At 60.8% G+C, this 18044-nt stretch overlaps 2 protein-coding genes across 2 annotated transcripts; one reads left to right on the top strand and one right to left on the bottom strand.

Moving 5' to 3' along the window:
- The first annotated feature begins 499 nt into the window (after positions 1-499).
- Positions 500-13733, top strand: LOC111942023 (uncharacterized). The gene is made up of 33 exons (XM_086891526.1): positions 500-689; positions 1119-1238; positions 1549-1668; positions 1752-1979; positions 2165-2278; positions 2382-2501; positions 2787-2912; positions 3011-3217; positions 3380-3548; positions 3684-3852; positions 4021-4246; positions 4583-4708; positions 4908-5123; positions 5347-5655; positions 5903-6115; positions 6294-6839; positions 7232-7447; positions 7624-7862; positions 7946-8075; positions 8403-8581; positions 8696-8882; positions 9162-9383; positions 9612-9795; positions 10096-10297; positions 10366-10530; positions 10808-11008; positions 11101-11644; positions 11780-11908; positions 12094-12201; positions 12289-12525; positions 12641-13061; positions 13281-13419; positions 13660-13733. The coding sequence occupies exons 1-33, from the start codon at positions 578-580 to the stop codon at positions 13714-13716; spliced, it is 6681 nt and encodes a 2226-aa protein (XP_086747652.1). The 5' UTR covers positions 500-577; the 3' UTR covers positions 13717-13733.
- Positions 13734-14382: 649 nt separating this feature from the next.
- On the bottom strand, positions 14383-15661 carry CLDN23 (claudin 23). Its single transcript, XM_023945210.2, has one exon. The coding sequence runs from the start codon at positions 15511-15513 to the stop codon at positions 14815-14817; it is 699 nt and encodes a 232-aa protein (XP_023800978.1). The 5' UTR covers positions 15514-15661; the 3' UTR covers positions 14383-14814.
- Between the last annotated feature and the right edge of the window lie 2383 nt (positions 15662-18044).

The following is an 18044-nucleotide window of genomic DNA, read 5'->3' as shown; positions in this document are numbered from 1 at the left end:
GGACGGGAATCCTTTCCCAGGCAGCGGCAGGTGCCTTATCCTCTCGCCGGGCTGTTTTCCTCCCCCGGCCGCTGCTCTCCCTCTCCCTGTTGTGCTCCAGCGGCTCTTTCACAGCGCTCAAGGTCGAGGCCGGCCGGCTGGGGGGTGCGCGCAGCCCTCTGTTTTCGGGGGCGCCCCCACGTTCAAGGCTGCCGCTGCCTTCCCACGCCCGGCGCAGGTGCTGCGGGCCCGGTTCTCACGGCCGGCTCTCACAACAACCCCCGCCCGGCGGGACGAGGCGGAGCGAGGGCCAGGGGTCCCCCCGTGCCCCTCGGCTCTCGGCGGGTCCCGAGAGCTCCCGGCCCGGCACCGCAGCTGCCCGGCCCGAGGCGGCGAGCCCCGTGTCCCGGCCGGGGGCTCCCGGGGCAGCGCGGCGCGGCCCCCGCGGCGGTGGCGGGGCGGGCGGGGGTCTCTGCAGGCGGCGGGCGGTGCCCGCCGTGCCCAATGCCCGCCCGCGCCCGGACATAAAAGCGGCGGCCGCGGCTCCGCGCTCCCTCCGCCGGCCGGGCCCCCGGAGCCGCCCCTCCCTGCCGCCGCCATGGGCCGCCCCCCGCCGCCGCTCCGCCGGGTGCTCGTCTTCCTCGGCATCCTCCTGCCGCCGCTGCTGCCGCTGGCCGGGAGCGCCGCTGGCGCCGGGACACGCCGCGCCCGTGAGCCGGGACCGAGGGGGGCGGGCCGGTGGGGGGGGAATCCCTGCCTCATCCTCATCCCGAGGGGCTGCGGTGGGCGTCAGGGAAGCTTGCTCATCCCCCCGTGATGGGCACTGAGGAGGGGCCGCCACTGAGGATTGTCCCCGTTCTACTCATCTCCCGGTGCTGTATCCTGTGGCATACTTGTCACCCTGTACCGCTGCTGAGCGGGTTTGGGGGGGCGGTCCCTGCCTTCCCTGAGCGGGGACGAGAGGTGCAGTTCTCCCTCTAGCCCCAGAGGAGATCCAGAGGTGCCCCTGGATGGGACCGGTCCCTCCCCGCGCCGGGCTATGCCGGGACCCCCAGGCAGGGAGCTGCAGCGGGGCTGTGCAGGTGCCCCCGGTGCGGCAGCCCCGCCTGATCCCGGGCCCGGCTCCCTCTTGCCCGCAGCGACTGCCAGCCCCACGTGTGCGGCCTCACGCCAGGCCGCCTGCGTTTCCGGCTGCATCCCCGTTCCCTGGCTCTGCGATGGCGAGCAGCAGTGTCCTGACGGCACGGACGAGCTGTGCGGTGAGTGGCGCCCAGCCGGTGTCATGGGCTGGCCTGGGGAGCTGTGCTGCACGGGCATCACGGGGCCCTGGTGCTCTGGGGAGCGGTGGGGCAGGACAGGCCAGAGGCATCTCAGTCTTTGCTGGCTCTGCCTGTGTCCTGCAAGGACATATGTGCTCCAGAGATTCTTGGGAATATCTGTGGCAAGAGAACACATCCTGGCACATATGCTCCTTGGGCACTGCCGGCGCCTGTCCTGTGCCAGGATGAAGTGGACCCTCGTTGCTCTGCCATAGCAGTAGGTCCCAGTGACTGTTTGTTGTCCCTGCAGATGTTGCCTGTGGCGGGGATCCCCATGTCTGGCAGTGTGATGATGGCCGGTGTGTTTCTAGCAGCTGGCGCTGCGATGGTGCTGCTGACTGCTTGGATGGCTCTGATGAGCAGGACTGTGGTGTGTACTCTCTGCTGAGGGGGTTTGAGCGGGGGAGGCTGGGGATGCAGGGCAGGCTGGTGAGTGCAGCACTGTTTCCTCAGTGTGTGGGACAAAGAAGGTGCAGTGTCCTGGCACCCACCACTGCATCCCGCACTGGGAGCTGTGTGATCGGCACCAAGACTGTGAGGATGGCTGGGACGAGGAGGGGTGTCCCCAGCAGCCCTGTCTGCCTGGGCAGTGGCAGTGCAGGAACAGGGTGTGCATCATGGCTGAGTGGAAGTGCAATGGGATTGACGACTGTGGTGATTCCTCGGATGAAGATGTCTGCGGTAAGCAAGAGCACTGGATGCCCCTCAGTGGGGCGAGACCTGTCTGGGCCATGTGTGAATTAGGGAGTACTTTGTTTTCCTGGGCCCCACCTTCCCTTGGGATGGTGGCAAGCTTCCCAGGAAGTTGTTGCTGCTTTGTGGGGCCTCCCCATGAGTCTGGGACCCATGATCCGTGTGTGCCATAGCCCCCTGTACGCCTGGCATGGTGCGGTGTGATGAGGGCAAGTGTATCCTGGAGTCCCTGATGTGCGATGACAAGGATGACTGCCTGGATGGCACGGATGAGCCCAGCACGTGTGGTAAGTTACAAGCAGCTGCTGGCTGCTGCCCATCTGGGTGGGGCCAGGGGTAGGGGAGCCACAGAGCTGTCCTGCCTTGTCACCCTTTGCTGTGTCCCCACAGGTCGGAGCTGCTTTGTACGCAACGGGGGCTGTGCAGAGACGTGTACTGACACGCACTGGGGAGTGCAGTGCTCCTGCGGGGCTGGCTGGGTGCTGCAGGCAGATGGGCAAAGCTGTGCTGGTAAGGAGAGGTCAGGGTGCATGTGCTTCCATCACGTGTGGCCTTGGCCACTGATAGTGTCTCCATGGTGCCTGTCCTTCTGGGGGAGCACCTGCCTCTGCCCTGCTCCTGCCTGTGTGTCACACCTGGTCCCATAAAGATTGTGTCTAGATAATATCCCAGCAGCAGCTGGTGCATTTTGGGGCTGAGGGTATCTAGAGAGCTTTCCTGTAGTCCCAGGGGAGCAGGGGCAATGCTGTCTGGAGCAGCTCTGTGGCAGGCTGCCAACCCCACCTCTCTGTGCAGATGTGGACGAGTGCTCCCTGGAGTACAGCCCCTGCAGCCAGCTGTGCACCAACGCCCCAGGCGCTTTCAGCTGTGCCTGTCTCCAGGGCTACACCCTGCGGCATGGCACCACCTGTGAAGTGGCAGGTAGGGAGAGAGAGGAGCCCAGGCCGGCTGAGGGCTGGGCTGTGCCCCTAGCTAGCCATGTCCCCAGTTAATGAATGACTTTCCTCTCACCCTGACAGACAATGCAACACAGATCCTGGTGGCTGTGGGGCAGGACCTGGCCCTTCTGGATGTACGGACCCAAGCCTACCGGCCCCTGCTCTCCACTGAGACCGAACCCCGTGCCCTGGTGTATGACCTGCTCCGAGAAACCTACTACTGGCTGACAGAGGATGGAGAGCTCCGTGTTCACCACCCAGGGAAAGGCACACAGCCTCTCTATGCAGGTGGGGAGGACCGAGTGTGCTGGGTGCTGTAGCAGGGCTGAGATGGGTGCTGAGAGCTGACCTACCAACCCCAGTACTGCTTTTCCTATACAGAGGAAGGGGCAGCCCGAGTTTGCCACACAGCCTGGGCAGGTGTGCCTTAAAACTGCTTTGTCTCTACAGATGCCAAAGAGGTGAACAGCATCTCTGTGGACTGGTTCACAGGGCAGCTGTACTGGGCCAGCAGCCATCCTCCAGCCATCTGTGCAGGGCTGGGTGATGGCCGGGGTTACGTGACAGTGCTGGGCAAGGACATTGCACCAGAGCAGCTGACAGTACATCCAGCTGCAAGGTGAGCAGTGAATGAGCCAGGGTTGGCCCAGGCTTCTGGGATTGCGATGCTGGTGCTGACCATGTGATGCCTGCTGCGGGGCTATGGCACCACTGGTATTATGCTGTGAAATGAGTGCTGAGTGCCTGCCCCCAGGTCCCTGTACTGGATCAACCGTGGACAGAGGGGCCGGACAGTCATTGCTGCAGCCGGCATGGATGGCTCAAACCGGCGGGAGCTCACGGTTGTGTCCATGGAGGAGCCTGTGGGGCTGAGCCTGGACCATGTGGCTGGAAGGCTATACTGGATCAGCGAGTACAAGGAGGTAGGGATGAGGGACAGCAGGGCTCTCTCCTGCCCAGGGAGATGATGAGGTGGGAGCTGGGAGCATGGCTCTGGTTCCCCTGTGTCCATGGCTGAAGAGCCTAGGTCTGGGAGGAGAAGGGCCAGTGTGGGGATGCCACATGGCCACCGTGCCTTGCCTTGTCCCCAGTCCATCGAGACGCTGCGGGTGGATGGCAGCGGGCGCCACTCTTTCCACGCTGTTTTGCGGAGCCACGCGGAACCGCTGGGCCTGGCCGTGTTTGAGAGCCGGTTCTTCTGGACCGATGGCACAGAACTGGTGTCAGCCACCTGGGCCTCTCCCCAGGAGCATGCAGTGCTGCTCCATGCCTCGATCTCAGCTTTCACTGTGCTGCATGCACTGCAGCAGCCTCCCAGTGAGTACCCTGCAGGTGCTGCACTGCTGCAGGGCTGGCAGTATGGCAGCAGCCCTCACTACATCCCTGGATGCTAGGGAAGGCTCACTGGTCCCGGAGCTCACCAGGTCGTGCCCAATGGTTTGCCTGGTTCTGTGATGAGGGGCTGGTACAGAAGGGACCTATAAAACTGTAGGAAAGCTACCAAGGCCCATGGCTTTGGTTAGATCTGAGCCCCCTTAACTCATGTGACACTGCTATCCTGCTTCTAGCCCCAGGACAGTCTGTGGTTTTTGGGGTTTGGGAGAGATACTGGGGTCATGACTGCCTGAGCTTTTAACACCCTCTTGCTTCCAGGGGACACTGCTGCATGTGCTCTGGGCCTGTGCAGTCATCTTTGCCTCCTGTCCCCTGTGCATACTCAGGGCTACAAGTGTGCATGTCCAGAGGGCCTCTTCCTCCTGCCCTCGGGGAAGTGTGCAGGTGGGTAGGGTGTATACCACTCTCTGGGATGGTACACATCCGTATGGGAGTTGGAGGAGGGCCATAAGGGGGCTGTGACTTTGGTGGGATGAGATTCCCAGCACACACCAGTGCTGTGACATTTCTGTCTTGGTTCATTCTGGTGACCAAGACCAGTGTCCCTGGGGCTGTGCTCACACACTGCCCTTATGCTCTGCAGAGCTGTCCATTGTGTATGCATCAGGAAAGGCCATCTCCCTGGTGCATGTGGGCCCTGGAGCACACACCAAACAGGTGCAGGAGTGGCAGGAGCCCTTCCACCTGCAAGATGTGGACTGGCAGAGGTCAGTGCTCTATGGGACAGATGACCATGGGACTCTGCTGCGTGTCGTGGGCCACCCTGGCAGGAGAGAGGCCATTGTGACTGGGCTGCCAGGTGAGACCCTATGGGGCGATGGAGAGCCCTCTCCCCTTCCTGATATTCTCTGAAGCCTGAGGATCTCCTGGGTGCAGAGCACAGTGGTCTGGTTGTGCCCACAGGGAGGCCATGTTGAGGCGGTGGGCAGCTGTGCCCCGGGTTTAGGGTCTAGGGGCACCCAGGCAGAGGTGCAGGGTCACAGGACAGCCTCGTAACTGCTCGCCTGCCTGCTCTTGTCAAGTCTGCTCTGCCCGTGTGGACATCCGCTCGGGGGACCTGTACTGGCTCGCGTGTAACCGGAGGGACATCGGCGTGACCCAGACATCTGACATGTCCCCGCGCATCCTGCACCGTGCCCGCAGCAGCATCCAGCACCTCTTCTTGGATTGGCAGCGTGGTGCTCTGTACTGGCTGGCCCGAGGGCAGCCCCTGCAGGCGCTGAGCCTGGTGGGGGGTGCTCCATGGGATGCCTGGAATGAGACGTGGCCTGGAGACCTGCCTGCGGCCATGGACAGCAAAGCCTTCAGTGTGATCTGGAGCTCAGCCCTGGGTGAGACCTGGTGGAATCTGGAGCAGGGAGTGGAGGTGGTGGATGTAGGCAGGAGTGATTAGCCATGCCCTTACAGGCAGCAGGTCCCTGCCTGGGCAGCGGGATGCCCATGGGGCAGACTCTGTCCAGTGGCTGAGATCTTGCTCTCAGCCATGAGGTCCCTGCCATAGCTGTGGGTTGTGGGGCGCAGGGTGAGCCATGAGGGGTGCAGGCAGGCTCCAGGTCCTACCATGCCTCTACCTCACAGGTCTGCAGGCGCTGAGTCTGACCAAGCGGCAAGCAGTCACGCTGGCACCCAGCTGGTCCCATGGCCTCGTGGCTGCCTTTGAGCCATACCTGTTGTCAGCAAATGGGACAGCTCTGCTGCTGTGGGACCGGAGGACACTGTCCCTCGTGCTGTCCATGCCAGCAGCAGGCGTGCAGGGAGTGGTGGCCTTCGTGGGCTCAGAGCTGCAGGCAGGTGAGAGTGGCCGTGGCCTTGTGCCTGGCACTGCTGCTATACCTGATGGGGCTGGGTGGCCCGTGCTACTCTGAGATGTGGCAGGGTACCTGGCTACTGGTGGTCGTGGGGGGTGCTCTGGGAAGTGTCTGGAGTGTGGGAACGGCATGGCCCAAATAAATCCCAAATCCTCTGCCAGTGCCGCCAAGCAAAGGGTCTGTCGTACCACTCCTTCCACCTGTGACCACCACTACGAGGACAACCACAACCACAACTGCTCAGCCTACCACCTCCACCACAGCACCACCAAGGCAGACCACTGCTGCACTCACTACTCCTGCACCAACCAGCAAGGCTACCACATCACAAACCACCACCAGACAGTCTACATCAAAGAAGACCACTCCTGCACCAACCACTGCCCGGACCACACGGACCAAGGCTACCACCGTGCAGCCAGCCACCAGCACCACTCCACCTTTTACAACTAAGATCACTGTCCCACAGCCAACCACTACCACCTCACGCTCAAACGGTTCTGCATGGGTAGTGACACCTACCCCACCCCTCTGGTCCAGACCTGCACACCCCCTGACCCCGGTTCTCCATCTGTCCTGTTCTCGCACGCATGTGCCCTGCCGTGATGGCACTGGGTGTGTGGCCCAGGAGTACCTGTGTGATGGGGAGAAGGACTGTGCAGATGGCTCTGATGAGGATGGGTGTGCCCAGCTCTGCAACACTCCAGGTAGGAGCGATTCTTCTGTCTCCTGTGCAGCTGGGTCACCCTGTGCCAGGGCTTCCGGCTGCTTCCTAGTGGGGAGGTTTGGGTAAAGTCTGTGTCCTGGGCTCTGATGCTTGTGATGCAACTTACTGAGTTCCTTCTGAGCTTGGCACTGGGCTTGAAGTGCTGTTGGAAAAGGGATGGAGTTGATTTCACTGCTCATAGTGGCCTAGATGTGGCTGAGTTGAGACTGCTGCAATCGCCTTGCTCAGGATCTAGGATTCTGGAGATGCACTGTCTAGGAGGGACCAAGCCTTGTCACTTGTGGGGCCTTCCTTGGTTGCTGGAGAGCTAGCAGAGGGTCTGGGCACCCTGGCTGCCTTCTGCAGGCAGTGCAAAGCCCCTTGTCTCCCCAGGGGCCTTCCACTGTGCGAGCGGAGCCGTGTGCGTCGGGGCGGGAGAGCGTTGCGATGGGGTGCCACAGTGCCCCGATGGCTCAGATGAGATGGGCTGCTGGACCCCCACGCAGGAGTGTGCCCTGCGCTGTGACGCTGCCACCCGCTGCATCCCCAGGAGCTGGCTGTGTGATGGCCATGCTGACTGCCTGGACCACACCGATGAGCAGGGCTGTGGTAAGACCCTGGGGCTGGATGGGATGGACTGCTGTGGTTGCCTGCCCTACAGGTGGACCCACCAGGTTTCTTGTGGGTCCAGGAGCAGGCACTGCCCAGGGCAGAGGATGGGGGACAGTGTCCCTGCTGAGAGGATGGGGACAGTGCTCCTGCTCAGCCCTGGCCTTTGCCCACAGTGCTGAAGGAGTGTGGTCCAGCTGAGTTTTCCTGTCGGAGTGGGCAGTGCGTGGCCCTGGCTCTGCGCTGTGATGGTGACCACGACTGCCGGGACGGCTCGGATGAGGAGGGCTGTGCCGTGCCCCGGCCGCTGCTCTGCCGTGAGGGTGAGGTGACGTGCTCCCACAGTGGGGAGTGTGTGCCAGAGGCCTGGCGCTGTGATGGTGCTGCTGACTGTGGGGATGGCTCAGACGAGCAGGTGAGTGGAGCAGTGGGGACACAGCCTGTCCCTACTCATGCCCAGGAGGGCAGGGATAGCCTTTTTGACCCTCTGCCTTGCAGGGCTGCCCCTGGGAGGAAGAGCTGTGTGAGGACCGGCAGTGGGGCTGCTCCCGTGGCCATGAGTGCATCCCTGATGTCTGGCGCTGTGATGGAGAGACTGACTGCACAGATGGCAGTGATGAGGCTGGCTGTGAGCAACACCTTTATTTTATTTCTCACCCAGGGGAGGTCGGTGGGTGCCCAGCACAGAGGGAGATGGGTGTCTGTGCTGAGGCGAAGGGCCCCATATGCTGGTTGCCTATTCCCAGCAGCTGTGGTGGCTCCAGGTCCTGAGTATCTGTTCTCCCTGCAGAAGCCAGTGGCCTTTAATATAGCTTGAAGTCAGGCTACTGGCACAGCTCTGAATGTGGCTGCAGTGAGCTCTGGGCAGCCTCTGGGAGCAGCTAAATCTGCCCCAAATGAGCAAAAGGAGCTGGTGGACGAGGCTCAGGGCAGCCTTCCCCACATGTCCCTGCAGGCCATCCTGCTCCTTGCCAGAGTCACGAGTACCCCTGTGGGCTGGGGTCCTGCCTGAATGCATCCCTGGTGTGCAACGGCCGGCAGGACTGCGCGGATGGCTCAGACGAGGGGGGGAACTGCTCTGTGCCCTGCCAGCGGTCCTGCACTCATCTCTGCTACCCCTCGCCCCAGGGCCCTGTGAGTGCCAGCAGCCCTGGGGCAGGGGCTTATCATGCCATGATGCCCTGCTTCAGCTGCAGAAGGGAGCCTTGTGTCCCCAGGGCAGGCAGCTGATGGTCCCTTTCCCCACAGCGGTGCTGGTGTGGCCCAGGCTATCAGCTTGCTGAGGATGGTCTGTCCTGCCAGGACATAGACGAGTGCATGGAGTGGGGCAAGGGAGCCTGCAGCCAGACATGCCTCAATGCCCCAGGGTCCTACAGCTGTGGCTGTCTCCCTGGCTACCTGCTGGAGCCCGACGGCCACTTCTGCAAACTCACTGGTAAGTCCTGGGGTAGCCAAGCTGCGCTAAGGATCCCTGGCCCTCTAAGATACACCAGGGGCTGGTGAGTACTTGTCCTCCTGTGTCTGGTGCCCATGGGAAGCCTTGTAGTCCTGTGAATGGCTGGTCAGAAAATCCATCTGAGAACATCCTGTGTGGTAGGGCTGAGTCTCAGCAAGCTCCAATGCCTGCGAGTGCTGTGTGTTCCTTGCTTGCATGTGCTGGGACCATGGGACCACTAGTGCTGAGCAGGGTCTGTATGGCTCTGTGTTGCCCCAGGACCAGAGCCCAAGTTGCTGGTGGCCGTGCAATCCGAGGTGTTGTCCTATGGCCTGCGGAGTGGGCATGAGGAGGTGGTGCTGGCCACTGACAAGGATCGCGTTGTCTTCTCACTTGACTATGACTTGGTGGAGAGGAAAGTCTTCTGGATGGATCTGGCCACAGAGAGCATCCGCTGGCAGGACCTTGGGAACTCGGGAAAGAAAGGCACACTGGTGAAAGGTGGGTTGTGACAACATGCAGTTAGCAGGGCTGTCTCCCGCACTGAGCAGTATCCAGGCTGCAGTGGGGTGCCAAGCTGTGATCCCTTAGGTGGAGAAGTGCTAGTGGGAGTAAGGTCAGGAGGACCCAGAGCTCCTGGGATGGAGGGACCTGGGCTGGGAGCATTATGCCAAAGGGCTGTGTACAGCTGTCACCCCACACAGATGCTGCCTCTCGGATACATTTCAGGTGTGAGATCAGACTGTATAGCAGTGGACTGGCTTGGGAGGAACCTGTACTGGACAGACGGGGTAGCAGGGCAGGTGCTGGCCACTCGCTTGGGGGCTGCCTGGCAAGGGATACCAGAGTACACTGTGGTGTTGGATGGAGACCTGGACCAGCCTCACTCTCTGGTGCTCCAGCCTCTGGCAGGGTAAGTCTCTGGGACAAGAGGACATGGCCATCCCCTTGCCATCCCTGCCCTGCCCCATTTTCCTCCATGAAGGAGGAAAGGATGGGAGAAGCAGGGGAAGAGGTGGAATGGCCCTCACATTGGTGCTGTGGGGACTGCATGACAGAGGAAGAAAGAGCCCAGACACCTGCCCCTACCCTTGCATGGAGCTCTCAATACACCCATGATGAGAGGGGAAGCTCCAGGCTGCTCTTCTGGGCTGCCTTGGTGCTGGGATGGTGCTGTGTTAGGTCCATAGGCCCTCACCTCTCTTCCCACTAGGCTGATGTACTGGTCAGAGGTGGGGAGCCACTCACGGCTGATGGAGGCCAGTATGGATGGGAGTTGGCGGCGCGTGCTGCTGGCCCAGGGACTGGGCTGGCCCACAGCACTGGCCCTCGACCTCCCCACCCAGAGGATCTTCTGGCTGGATGAGAAGCTGGGCAGCGTTGGTTCTGCACATCTGGATGGCAGCAGCGTGAAGGTGTGGTGGGGCACTGGTGATGGGGCCCTGATGGGGACCAGGGCGAGCACTGACAGCTTCTCTGACAGGTCCTGAAGCTGCGCTGGGTCCGGAGCCCCTTTGCGGCAGCTGTGTGCGAGGGGCAGCTCTACTGGTCGGAGAGGAAGATGTGGTCTGTGCAGCAGGTGGACAAGGCCAGCGGCAAGAACAGGACTGTGCTGCTCAAACGGCACGGGCAGCCCCATGGACTCCAGGTACCTTCTTGGGGAGCCCCAAACCCTGCTGTACAAGCTCTGCTGATCTCCCATCCTGCACAGCCCCGTTGTTCTCTGAGTGTGGAGGCACTGGGAGCTGTACCCCCATCCCAGTCTCTGTGGCCAAGTGTCTCTGGTCCTCTTGGAGCATCTCTGCCTCACCATCCTGCCCTGAGCTGGGCTGCGTGTGGGCCGTGGGAGCAAGGTGTGGTGTCGGTCGTGCTCAGCTCTGCCGGCGCGTGCTGACAGAGCTGAGGCTGAGCCTGCTGTCCCACAGGTGATGCACCCAGCCCTGCGCCCCACAGCCCCCAACCCCTGTGAGACGCGTGGCTGCTCCCACCTGTGCCTGCTGAGCTCCAGGCACACTGGGCAGTGCCGCTGCCCCACCGGGCTGATGCTGGCCGCCAACGAGACCACCTGCCTGCCTGTGCGCAATTCGGCCTTTGCCCTCCTGGTGTCACCGGCAGCTGTTACACAGGTACCATCCTCTGGAGCCAGCCCTGGGGGCTGCTGTTGTCACAGCTGTCAGGGAAGAGGGGTTCCCATCTTAGTGCTGCCTCCTTCCTCCAGGTCTACCTGAGGGACTTGCCTGCATCCGCTGGATCCCAAGGGCCTCCCCCGCACCGGGCCCTGCCTTTGGCCAAGGTGAGCCGCCTGACAGCCGTCGACTATGCAGTGAAAGACAAGAGTTTGTATTTTGCAGAAGTGGGAGGTAATTCCATCGGACTGCTGCGCCTGAAGGACTGGGGACGGCTGTCCTGGAAGAAGGCAGTAGCTGTGGAGGGCACGGTGACATCCCTAGCCTTGGACTGGCTGAGTGGGAACCTTTACTGGATCGGGGGCCAGCCGCCCAGCATCCATGTGGCAGCTCCCAGGGGGCGGTGGGCCCTGGCACTACTCAGCGAGGGGCTGCAGGGCGCTGCCTGGCTGGCGCTGTGTCCTCGTGCTTCCACCATGTGCTTTGTCACGGCAGCTGGCAGCCGTGGGCGTGGTGCCGTGGTGGAGTGTGCGGCCATGGACGGCACCGGCCGCAGAGCGGTCTGGAGGAGAGCCCGGGTTCCCACTGGCCTTGCCTTTGGGGGTGCTGGCACCAGGCTGTACTGGGCAGACCACGGTGAGTGAGGACTGAGCCAGGGCACTGCCGTGGTGCAGGCACTCAGTCTGCAAAGCATGGCCTGGCACAGCCCTGAGGGGCAGCCCGGAGCCCTCTCTGTCGCCACACTGAAGCCTCTCCATCTGTGCCTTGCAGAGAGAGGTACCATCAGCAGCGTTGAGCTGGATGGATCCCGGTTCCAGGTGGTGCGGGAAGGGCTGCATGGTCTCTCGCTCTTTGCCATAGGAGAAGGCTTTCTGCTCTGGAGCACAACCTCTGCCAATGGTAGGTCTGTTTGCTGTGCTTTGCCCAGCTTCTCCTACTGCACTAGGACACGAGGTTCCGACAGTCCCTGTAGGGTGCAGGCTTGCCTTTCTGTGGGGTGAAGAGCAAACTAGGGGACCCCCACCTCCCATCTCAGGCACCCTTGTGGGAGGAGGTGGAGTGGTGCTGACCCTGTGTGTCTCCAGGCTCCAGCAAGGTCTGGCACAGCCGGCTGGAGCAGGCTGAGAACTGGTGGTTCCCGATGGAGCAGGAGCTGGTAGCCATGAGGATTTACAGCCAATTCTCACAGGAAGGTGGGTCTGGGACTGCCCCAGCCCAGGGTGTTTGTGGGGTTCAGCTGTGCCTTGTGGTGGCCGTGCTAACCAGCACTGTTTTGGCAGGCACCAATGGCTGTGCAAAGAGCAATGGGGGCTGTGCCCAGCTCTGCCTGCCCAACCCTGCAGGGCGGCAGTGCCGCTGCTCTCCCGGGTACCACCTGGTGCACGGGGCAGCGTGTGCGCTGGCACCGCCTTGCCCTGCCCCGCTTCAGGCCTGCTCCGACCTCCAGAGCTGCATCTCCAGAGAGCAGGTCTGTGATGGGCGCCCTGACTGTGCCGACGGCTCCGACGAGTCTGACTGTGAGTGCCTGCCCACAGCCAGGGCATCCTGGGCACAGGGCAGCCTGCCCAATTGCCCCCAGTTTGGGAAGGGGATCTTACCTGAGCCTATGCTGATCTATGCCCATCCCTCCAGGCGCCTCAGTGAAGGTGGGGACGCAGGTCCCTGCAGTGGCACCATCAGAAATGTCCCATGTAGAACAGAAACCAGTCTCATCCATAGCGGCACCCCAGCCTCAGCAGCCCCTCCCCAGCCTATCTGCAGCCCCTGGCCCGCAGGAGCATGGAGAGCCCTTCGTGGTACCCCCCAGCACAGAGGAGGTGCTGGGGGCTGTGCCCTGCAGCAGCGAGACATGCAACCTGCGCGGGGACTGTGCCATCGAGGCTGGCCGAGTGACGTGCCACTGCGCCCTGGGCTATCGTGGTGACTACTGCGAGGAGGCCGAGGTGCAGCCCCTGGCAGGACCCATTGTCCTGGGGGTGGCTGTGCTCCTGCTGCTCGCTGCTGCTGCTGTGGGGGCCCTGGCCTACATGCGGAGGCGGGACAGGCGGAGGAGGTGAGCTCTGGGGCTGAGCTGGGCCAGGTACAAGTGGGAACAGAGAGGCACAGTCTCCTTGCCCAGGGACAGTGTGGAGTCCTGATGCACTCCTAAGTTATATGGAAAGCTCCAGTCACCCCAGCAAGTTATTACCAGGGGTTGTGGCAGGACTTTGGGATCTGCCCCATCTCTAGAAGTTGGCCATGCCATTCTCAGTGTACATTTCTCCCTTCCCAGGACTTCGAGCACTGCTTCCACTCGGGTGCTGACCTTGTACCACCGTGAAAGTGATCCAGAGGAAGAGGATGAGGAGGAGGAGGAAGAGCTTCCCCCCAAGAGTGATACATTTGTGAATGAAGCTTATGAAGGGAAAGAAGTGAGTAGCATCTGGAGCAGGCCCTGCTAGGGACCCCTCAGCCACCCTGCAGTGCCCCATGGTGCCCACTCCTGAGGCAAGCTCTGCCCTCCTGCTGAAGGAGAGGGGCAAGACCAGGGGTGCCTAGAGTCTGAGAGGGCTGTCCCACTCTGGCTGTGGCTGGACCCTCTGTGCTAAGGTGTGGGGTGGGCTTAGAGGTATCAAGCTCACCCCTGATACACCCATCTCTGATTTCTGCAGGAGCTGCCAGCCCTGCTGAGGAAAGGACCATCTCACAAGAACACCGTATTTTCATAAAGGAACATTGTGCAGCATCTCTTGTGCTATTGTGGTTTGTGTGTGGGCTGGGAAGGGGAGATTGGTTTGCTCTTTCTAGATGTTTAAGACCTAGGGAACATAAGAATACAGACAAAAAACGTTTGGGAGGTTTATCAGTAAGTCTCTGGGACTGTCCCTTGAGTACTGTCCCTCTGTAGCAAGGCTTAGCTTGCTGACCAGAGTGCTTTGGGCTCGCCTGGTATAAGGATCTGGCCAAATAACTCTACAAGGAAGCTCACTTGGCTCTTACCTTGTAATGCAGGGGGCTGAGAAAGATTTCATAGTGCAGTTCTGACCTCCTGAGTGTCCCTTACAAACCAGTGAGACCAGTTTTACCGCCTCACACCAAGCTACTTTTGAAAGGGGAAATAAATGCTATTTTTTTCTCTGTGATCTTCCTCCCCCCACCCTCCCTACTGCACCCTGAAGTGGCTGTGCTCAAGGAAGCAGAAATCTCTTCTAGATCTGATTTTGACCATGGTGGGGAAAGTCCTTTGGGAAAATGCTATAAAAGCTAGCTCTGCCCTTTTAAAAAACCTTTCCTCCCTGCTTAAGGCAAAACACAGGGAAGTTGAGTGAGCCGTGCCCACTGGCTCTCAGCCCAATCTGCCTGGCAGAAAGCCCATAACCATCCCACAGCACAAACCCATGGCTTTGCATTTATTTCGCTGTTTGCACGGTCCTGAGCTGAGCAGAGACATGAGACAGGTGCTCCCCTCCCCTACTGCCAGCTCTGAAGGTTAGACGCTTCTGACCTGTCTGTTCCCATGTAAGCACATGGGAGCACCAAAGCTGTCTCTGCCCAAGCTGCTGTGCACGGTACAGGAAGATGAGGTAAACGTGGTGTGGAGGGACTGGAGCCACCTCTGGTCCTCAATCCAGCATGGCTTTGGCACAGTTGTAGATCCTGGAGCACAGCAGGCTTTTGATGAAGTTACATTACAAATATTCAGAACAGGTCCTTGGTCTTGTTTCCAGCCTGTTCAGAGGGGCCCCAGCAGAAGGGCACGGCTTGCAGTGGCAGGGGCCAGCACTGCTCTTGATGCCAGGGAGGTGACTGCTGTCCCAGTGCTGGGGCTACAAGTCAGAGTCACAAGGTGGTCTGCTCCCCCAGCGCCGTCCGTCTTGCTCATCCTCCAGCACATCCCAGGGATTGCTGTAAGCTCTACTGGTGCACGACCCAGCCTCTGTCACAGGGGTGGGGGGCAATTTGGGAGCCCTGCGCTCCTTGCAGCAGTGATGGAAGCTGAGGGCGAGGGCCAGCCCTCCCAGGATCTCCAGACAGCTTCCCAAATAGCTCAGTACCAAGCTGTAGCCTACGCTCAGCGTGCTGCCAGGCGGTGCAGGCAGCGCCCACAGCTCCTGCGTGTACCAGGAGCTGGGCACGAGGCTCATCAGCCCAGAGAGGAGCAGCACCAGCCCTGCCACGCCGGCCACCAGGTGCCGGGGCTCCGGCTGCCAGCAGCGAACACCCAGGGTAGCCACCACCAAGCCCACCAGGGTGACCACCAGCGAGGAGGGCATCAGCCCTTGGGCCACCCGCACGGGCACCTGCTCAAAGTAGCCCAGCTCGTCAGCCTGTCCGCAGAGGCGGTCATGGGTGCTCTGCCGCTCCCTGCATATGTCCCAGATGCCCTGCTCCCACACGACGTCCATGGGCTGGTCAGGTACGAGGCTCACCTGCCTCCAGCCGGGTGCCAGCGTGCCCGTGAGTGTCAGCAGGAGCCCGCAGGGGCACAGCACCAGCCCCACGATCATCTCCGTCGGCGTCCGCATGCTGGGCCGGTGGGTGAGGCGGGCTCCAGAGGGCTCCCGCTGGCCCGAGGGGCTCGCTGGACAGGAGCTGCGGCACCGGTGCAGGCAGGGCGAGGGGTCCCCCGGCAGTCCCGGAGCCCCGACAGTCCCGGAGCTCCCCCGGCGGAGCCGCCCCGGCCCGGCCCGGCCCGGCCGTGGGGAGGTGCGGGCAGGAGGCGGTGCCGGCAGGCGGAGCCGGCCCGGGCAGGGCTGGCCGGCTCTGCCGGAGGGACAGCGCCTTCCAGGGGCGCCGGAGCTCCGGCCTCCGCTGCCCCTCGCAGGTGGAGGGATGGGGACCGTGCCCGGGTTGCTGGGGCGGCATGGGACCCTCCTTCATTAACTGCATGCGAGCTTATTTTTCTATCAAATTAATTAACTAATTAATGAGAATAATTAAGATGAGGGTCTGGCAGATCTCAGAGTTGGTAACTGGCTCAAGAGAACTCCCCATCTCCCTGTCCTTCAGGGAGAGCTGCTGAGCTTGGCCCTGCTCCTCCCGTCCCAGGCTGCCCTTAAAGGGCACCCGCAGACGCAGCAGCCTCGGTGGGCAGAGTCCCTGAGATGTCCACTGGGACAGGAACGGGAAAGCACCACGTTTGAGAGCCCCAGAGTGAGATTTTGAGCCCGGCAAAGCACTCGTCTTGGGCCTCACCACGTTCCCCTGAATTTCTGCCAGTCACACTGAGCCCAGGAGAGGGCAGCATCCTCTCTGGATCCATTTGGGATGAGCAGCGCCGGCTGAGCTGGAAGGCTGGCTGGCTGTGTGTGCCCCAGGGCACCTTTGCACTGCTGGCTCCCGGAGGGCTGGGAGGGTCTGTGCTGGACCAGCTGCTCCCGGCTCCCTTCCCCGCTCCTCCGTCCCACAGCTATTTCCCCAAGTCCTGAAGCCCTTCAGCTCTATGGGTGCCAGATAATTCTGGGGAGGGATTTTGAAGTTGTTGAAGACTGGATCTTAGTCCAGCTGGAAGGCAGGGGTGGGTTGGACTCAGGCAAAGGCTCATGTCCCCAGCCACGTCTGCAGAGCAGCCAGATGAGCACAGCTCCAGAACAGGAACACCTGGCTTTATTGTCCGCAGACTGTAGCTTGCTAAAACTTGGCACTCCTCGTCTGGGAATCTAAGCTAGGTGTTGCTGATTCCTTTCCTGTACAATTAACTTCTGTAACTTTTACCCTACTCCAGCCACTGACTCTGTGCCAAGACACTCACTACTGCCCTGGGAGCTCTGTGTCCAACCAACACACCAAACACTGCTGGACTGATGTGTTTCCCGAGTCTGCCTTCTGCCATGGGATCCCTGCACAGCAGCAGGTGCTGCAACCCTGAAACCTTACAGTCCCGACTCTCTCCTGAGGCTGTGTCTGGACACCTTTCCATCTGGACACCACGTGGAGGTTGGCTGTGAGATGGAGTGCTCCTGGGGGAGAGTGGGGCAGAGAGAAAGGGCTGTAGCAAGCTGGGTGGCACAGTGCCATGGATGAGGGCCTGCCCTTTGCCTCCCCCCAGCTCAGGAGGCTTTTACTAAGGTGACAAATCACAGCTTGGTGGCAGAGCTGTTAGGTTGCCCATGGACCAGCCAAGCCAAGCTGTGAGCAGGTGATAGCAAGCCCTGAGTCCTGCATGGCTGGCCAGGGCTTTTCTCCCTATCCCGGATGTGTGGGTGGGGCGTGTGCCAACCCTGATGGAAAGGGAGAAACTCTCAATTTTTTTGGATTTGCCCACATTTTACCCAGAAAGGCTAGGAAACCTGAGGGTAATGCCTACCCTGGGCTTTGCAGTGCCTGCCCTAGGATCTCTCTATCTGCAGCACTTTCCTTTTTCTCTCATCTGTTCCTCCAGCAGTGCTGTGCCCTTCTTGCCCTTGCTCATGCAGGCTTGAGTCTGGGAGGTGGCCACTCCTTGGATCTTCAGCTGCAGTAGAAGCTGGGTGCCAGGAGTATCACAGTTGTGTACCAGGGTAGGTTTAAAAACCTGTGCCTTTCCAATTTATCAATAATGCCCAGGAGGATGCATTGCATTTTGGGCTGGTGCCCAGGCTCCTGACTGTGGGACAATGATAAGCAGATTAGGTGATGTGGCCCTGATGCTGGATGACCTTCCCTGAGTAAACTTGGGGAAGGAAATGGGATTAACAGAGCTGTTTCCCGTTGCCACAAAGTTATAGATTGTTCATTTCTTCCCTTTTACTTTCTAATGAGGTGGTATGAAAAGCAATTCAAAGAAGTGCCTGGCCCTTTTCAAGCTCTGGGGAAGCATTTAAAGCCATCTGGTATCAGAGATAAAATGGTCTGGCTGAAACTGCCTTCCTTCCCACATTGCCCTAGCTACTGAGCGGGAAAAGCCACCTTACTTGGTGTTTCCTACTTTTCCAAGGCTGTGACTTAGTTTTCCCTACATTGTCATAGTCATCTCTCTAAGAATGTGATGGAAACTTAATCCAGGTCTGGCTGAGTTGGCTTGCATTTTATTACTATTTTTTAACACCCCATTGTAAATTGGAGGAGCAGCAGAAGG

Source organism: Cyanistes caeruleus, chromosome 5 (genome assembly GCF_971803275.1).
Source record: "Cyanistes caeruleus chromosome 5, bCyaCae1.hap1.1, whole genome shotgun sequence".
In the NCBI taxonomy this organism is placed as follows: Eukaryota; Metazoa; Chordata; class Aves; order Passeriformes; family Paridae; genus Cyanistes; species Cyanistes caeruleus.
The sequence above is the reverse complement of the archived record's forward strand: the minus strand, read 5'-3'. Positions and strand labels throughout refer to the sequence as shown.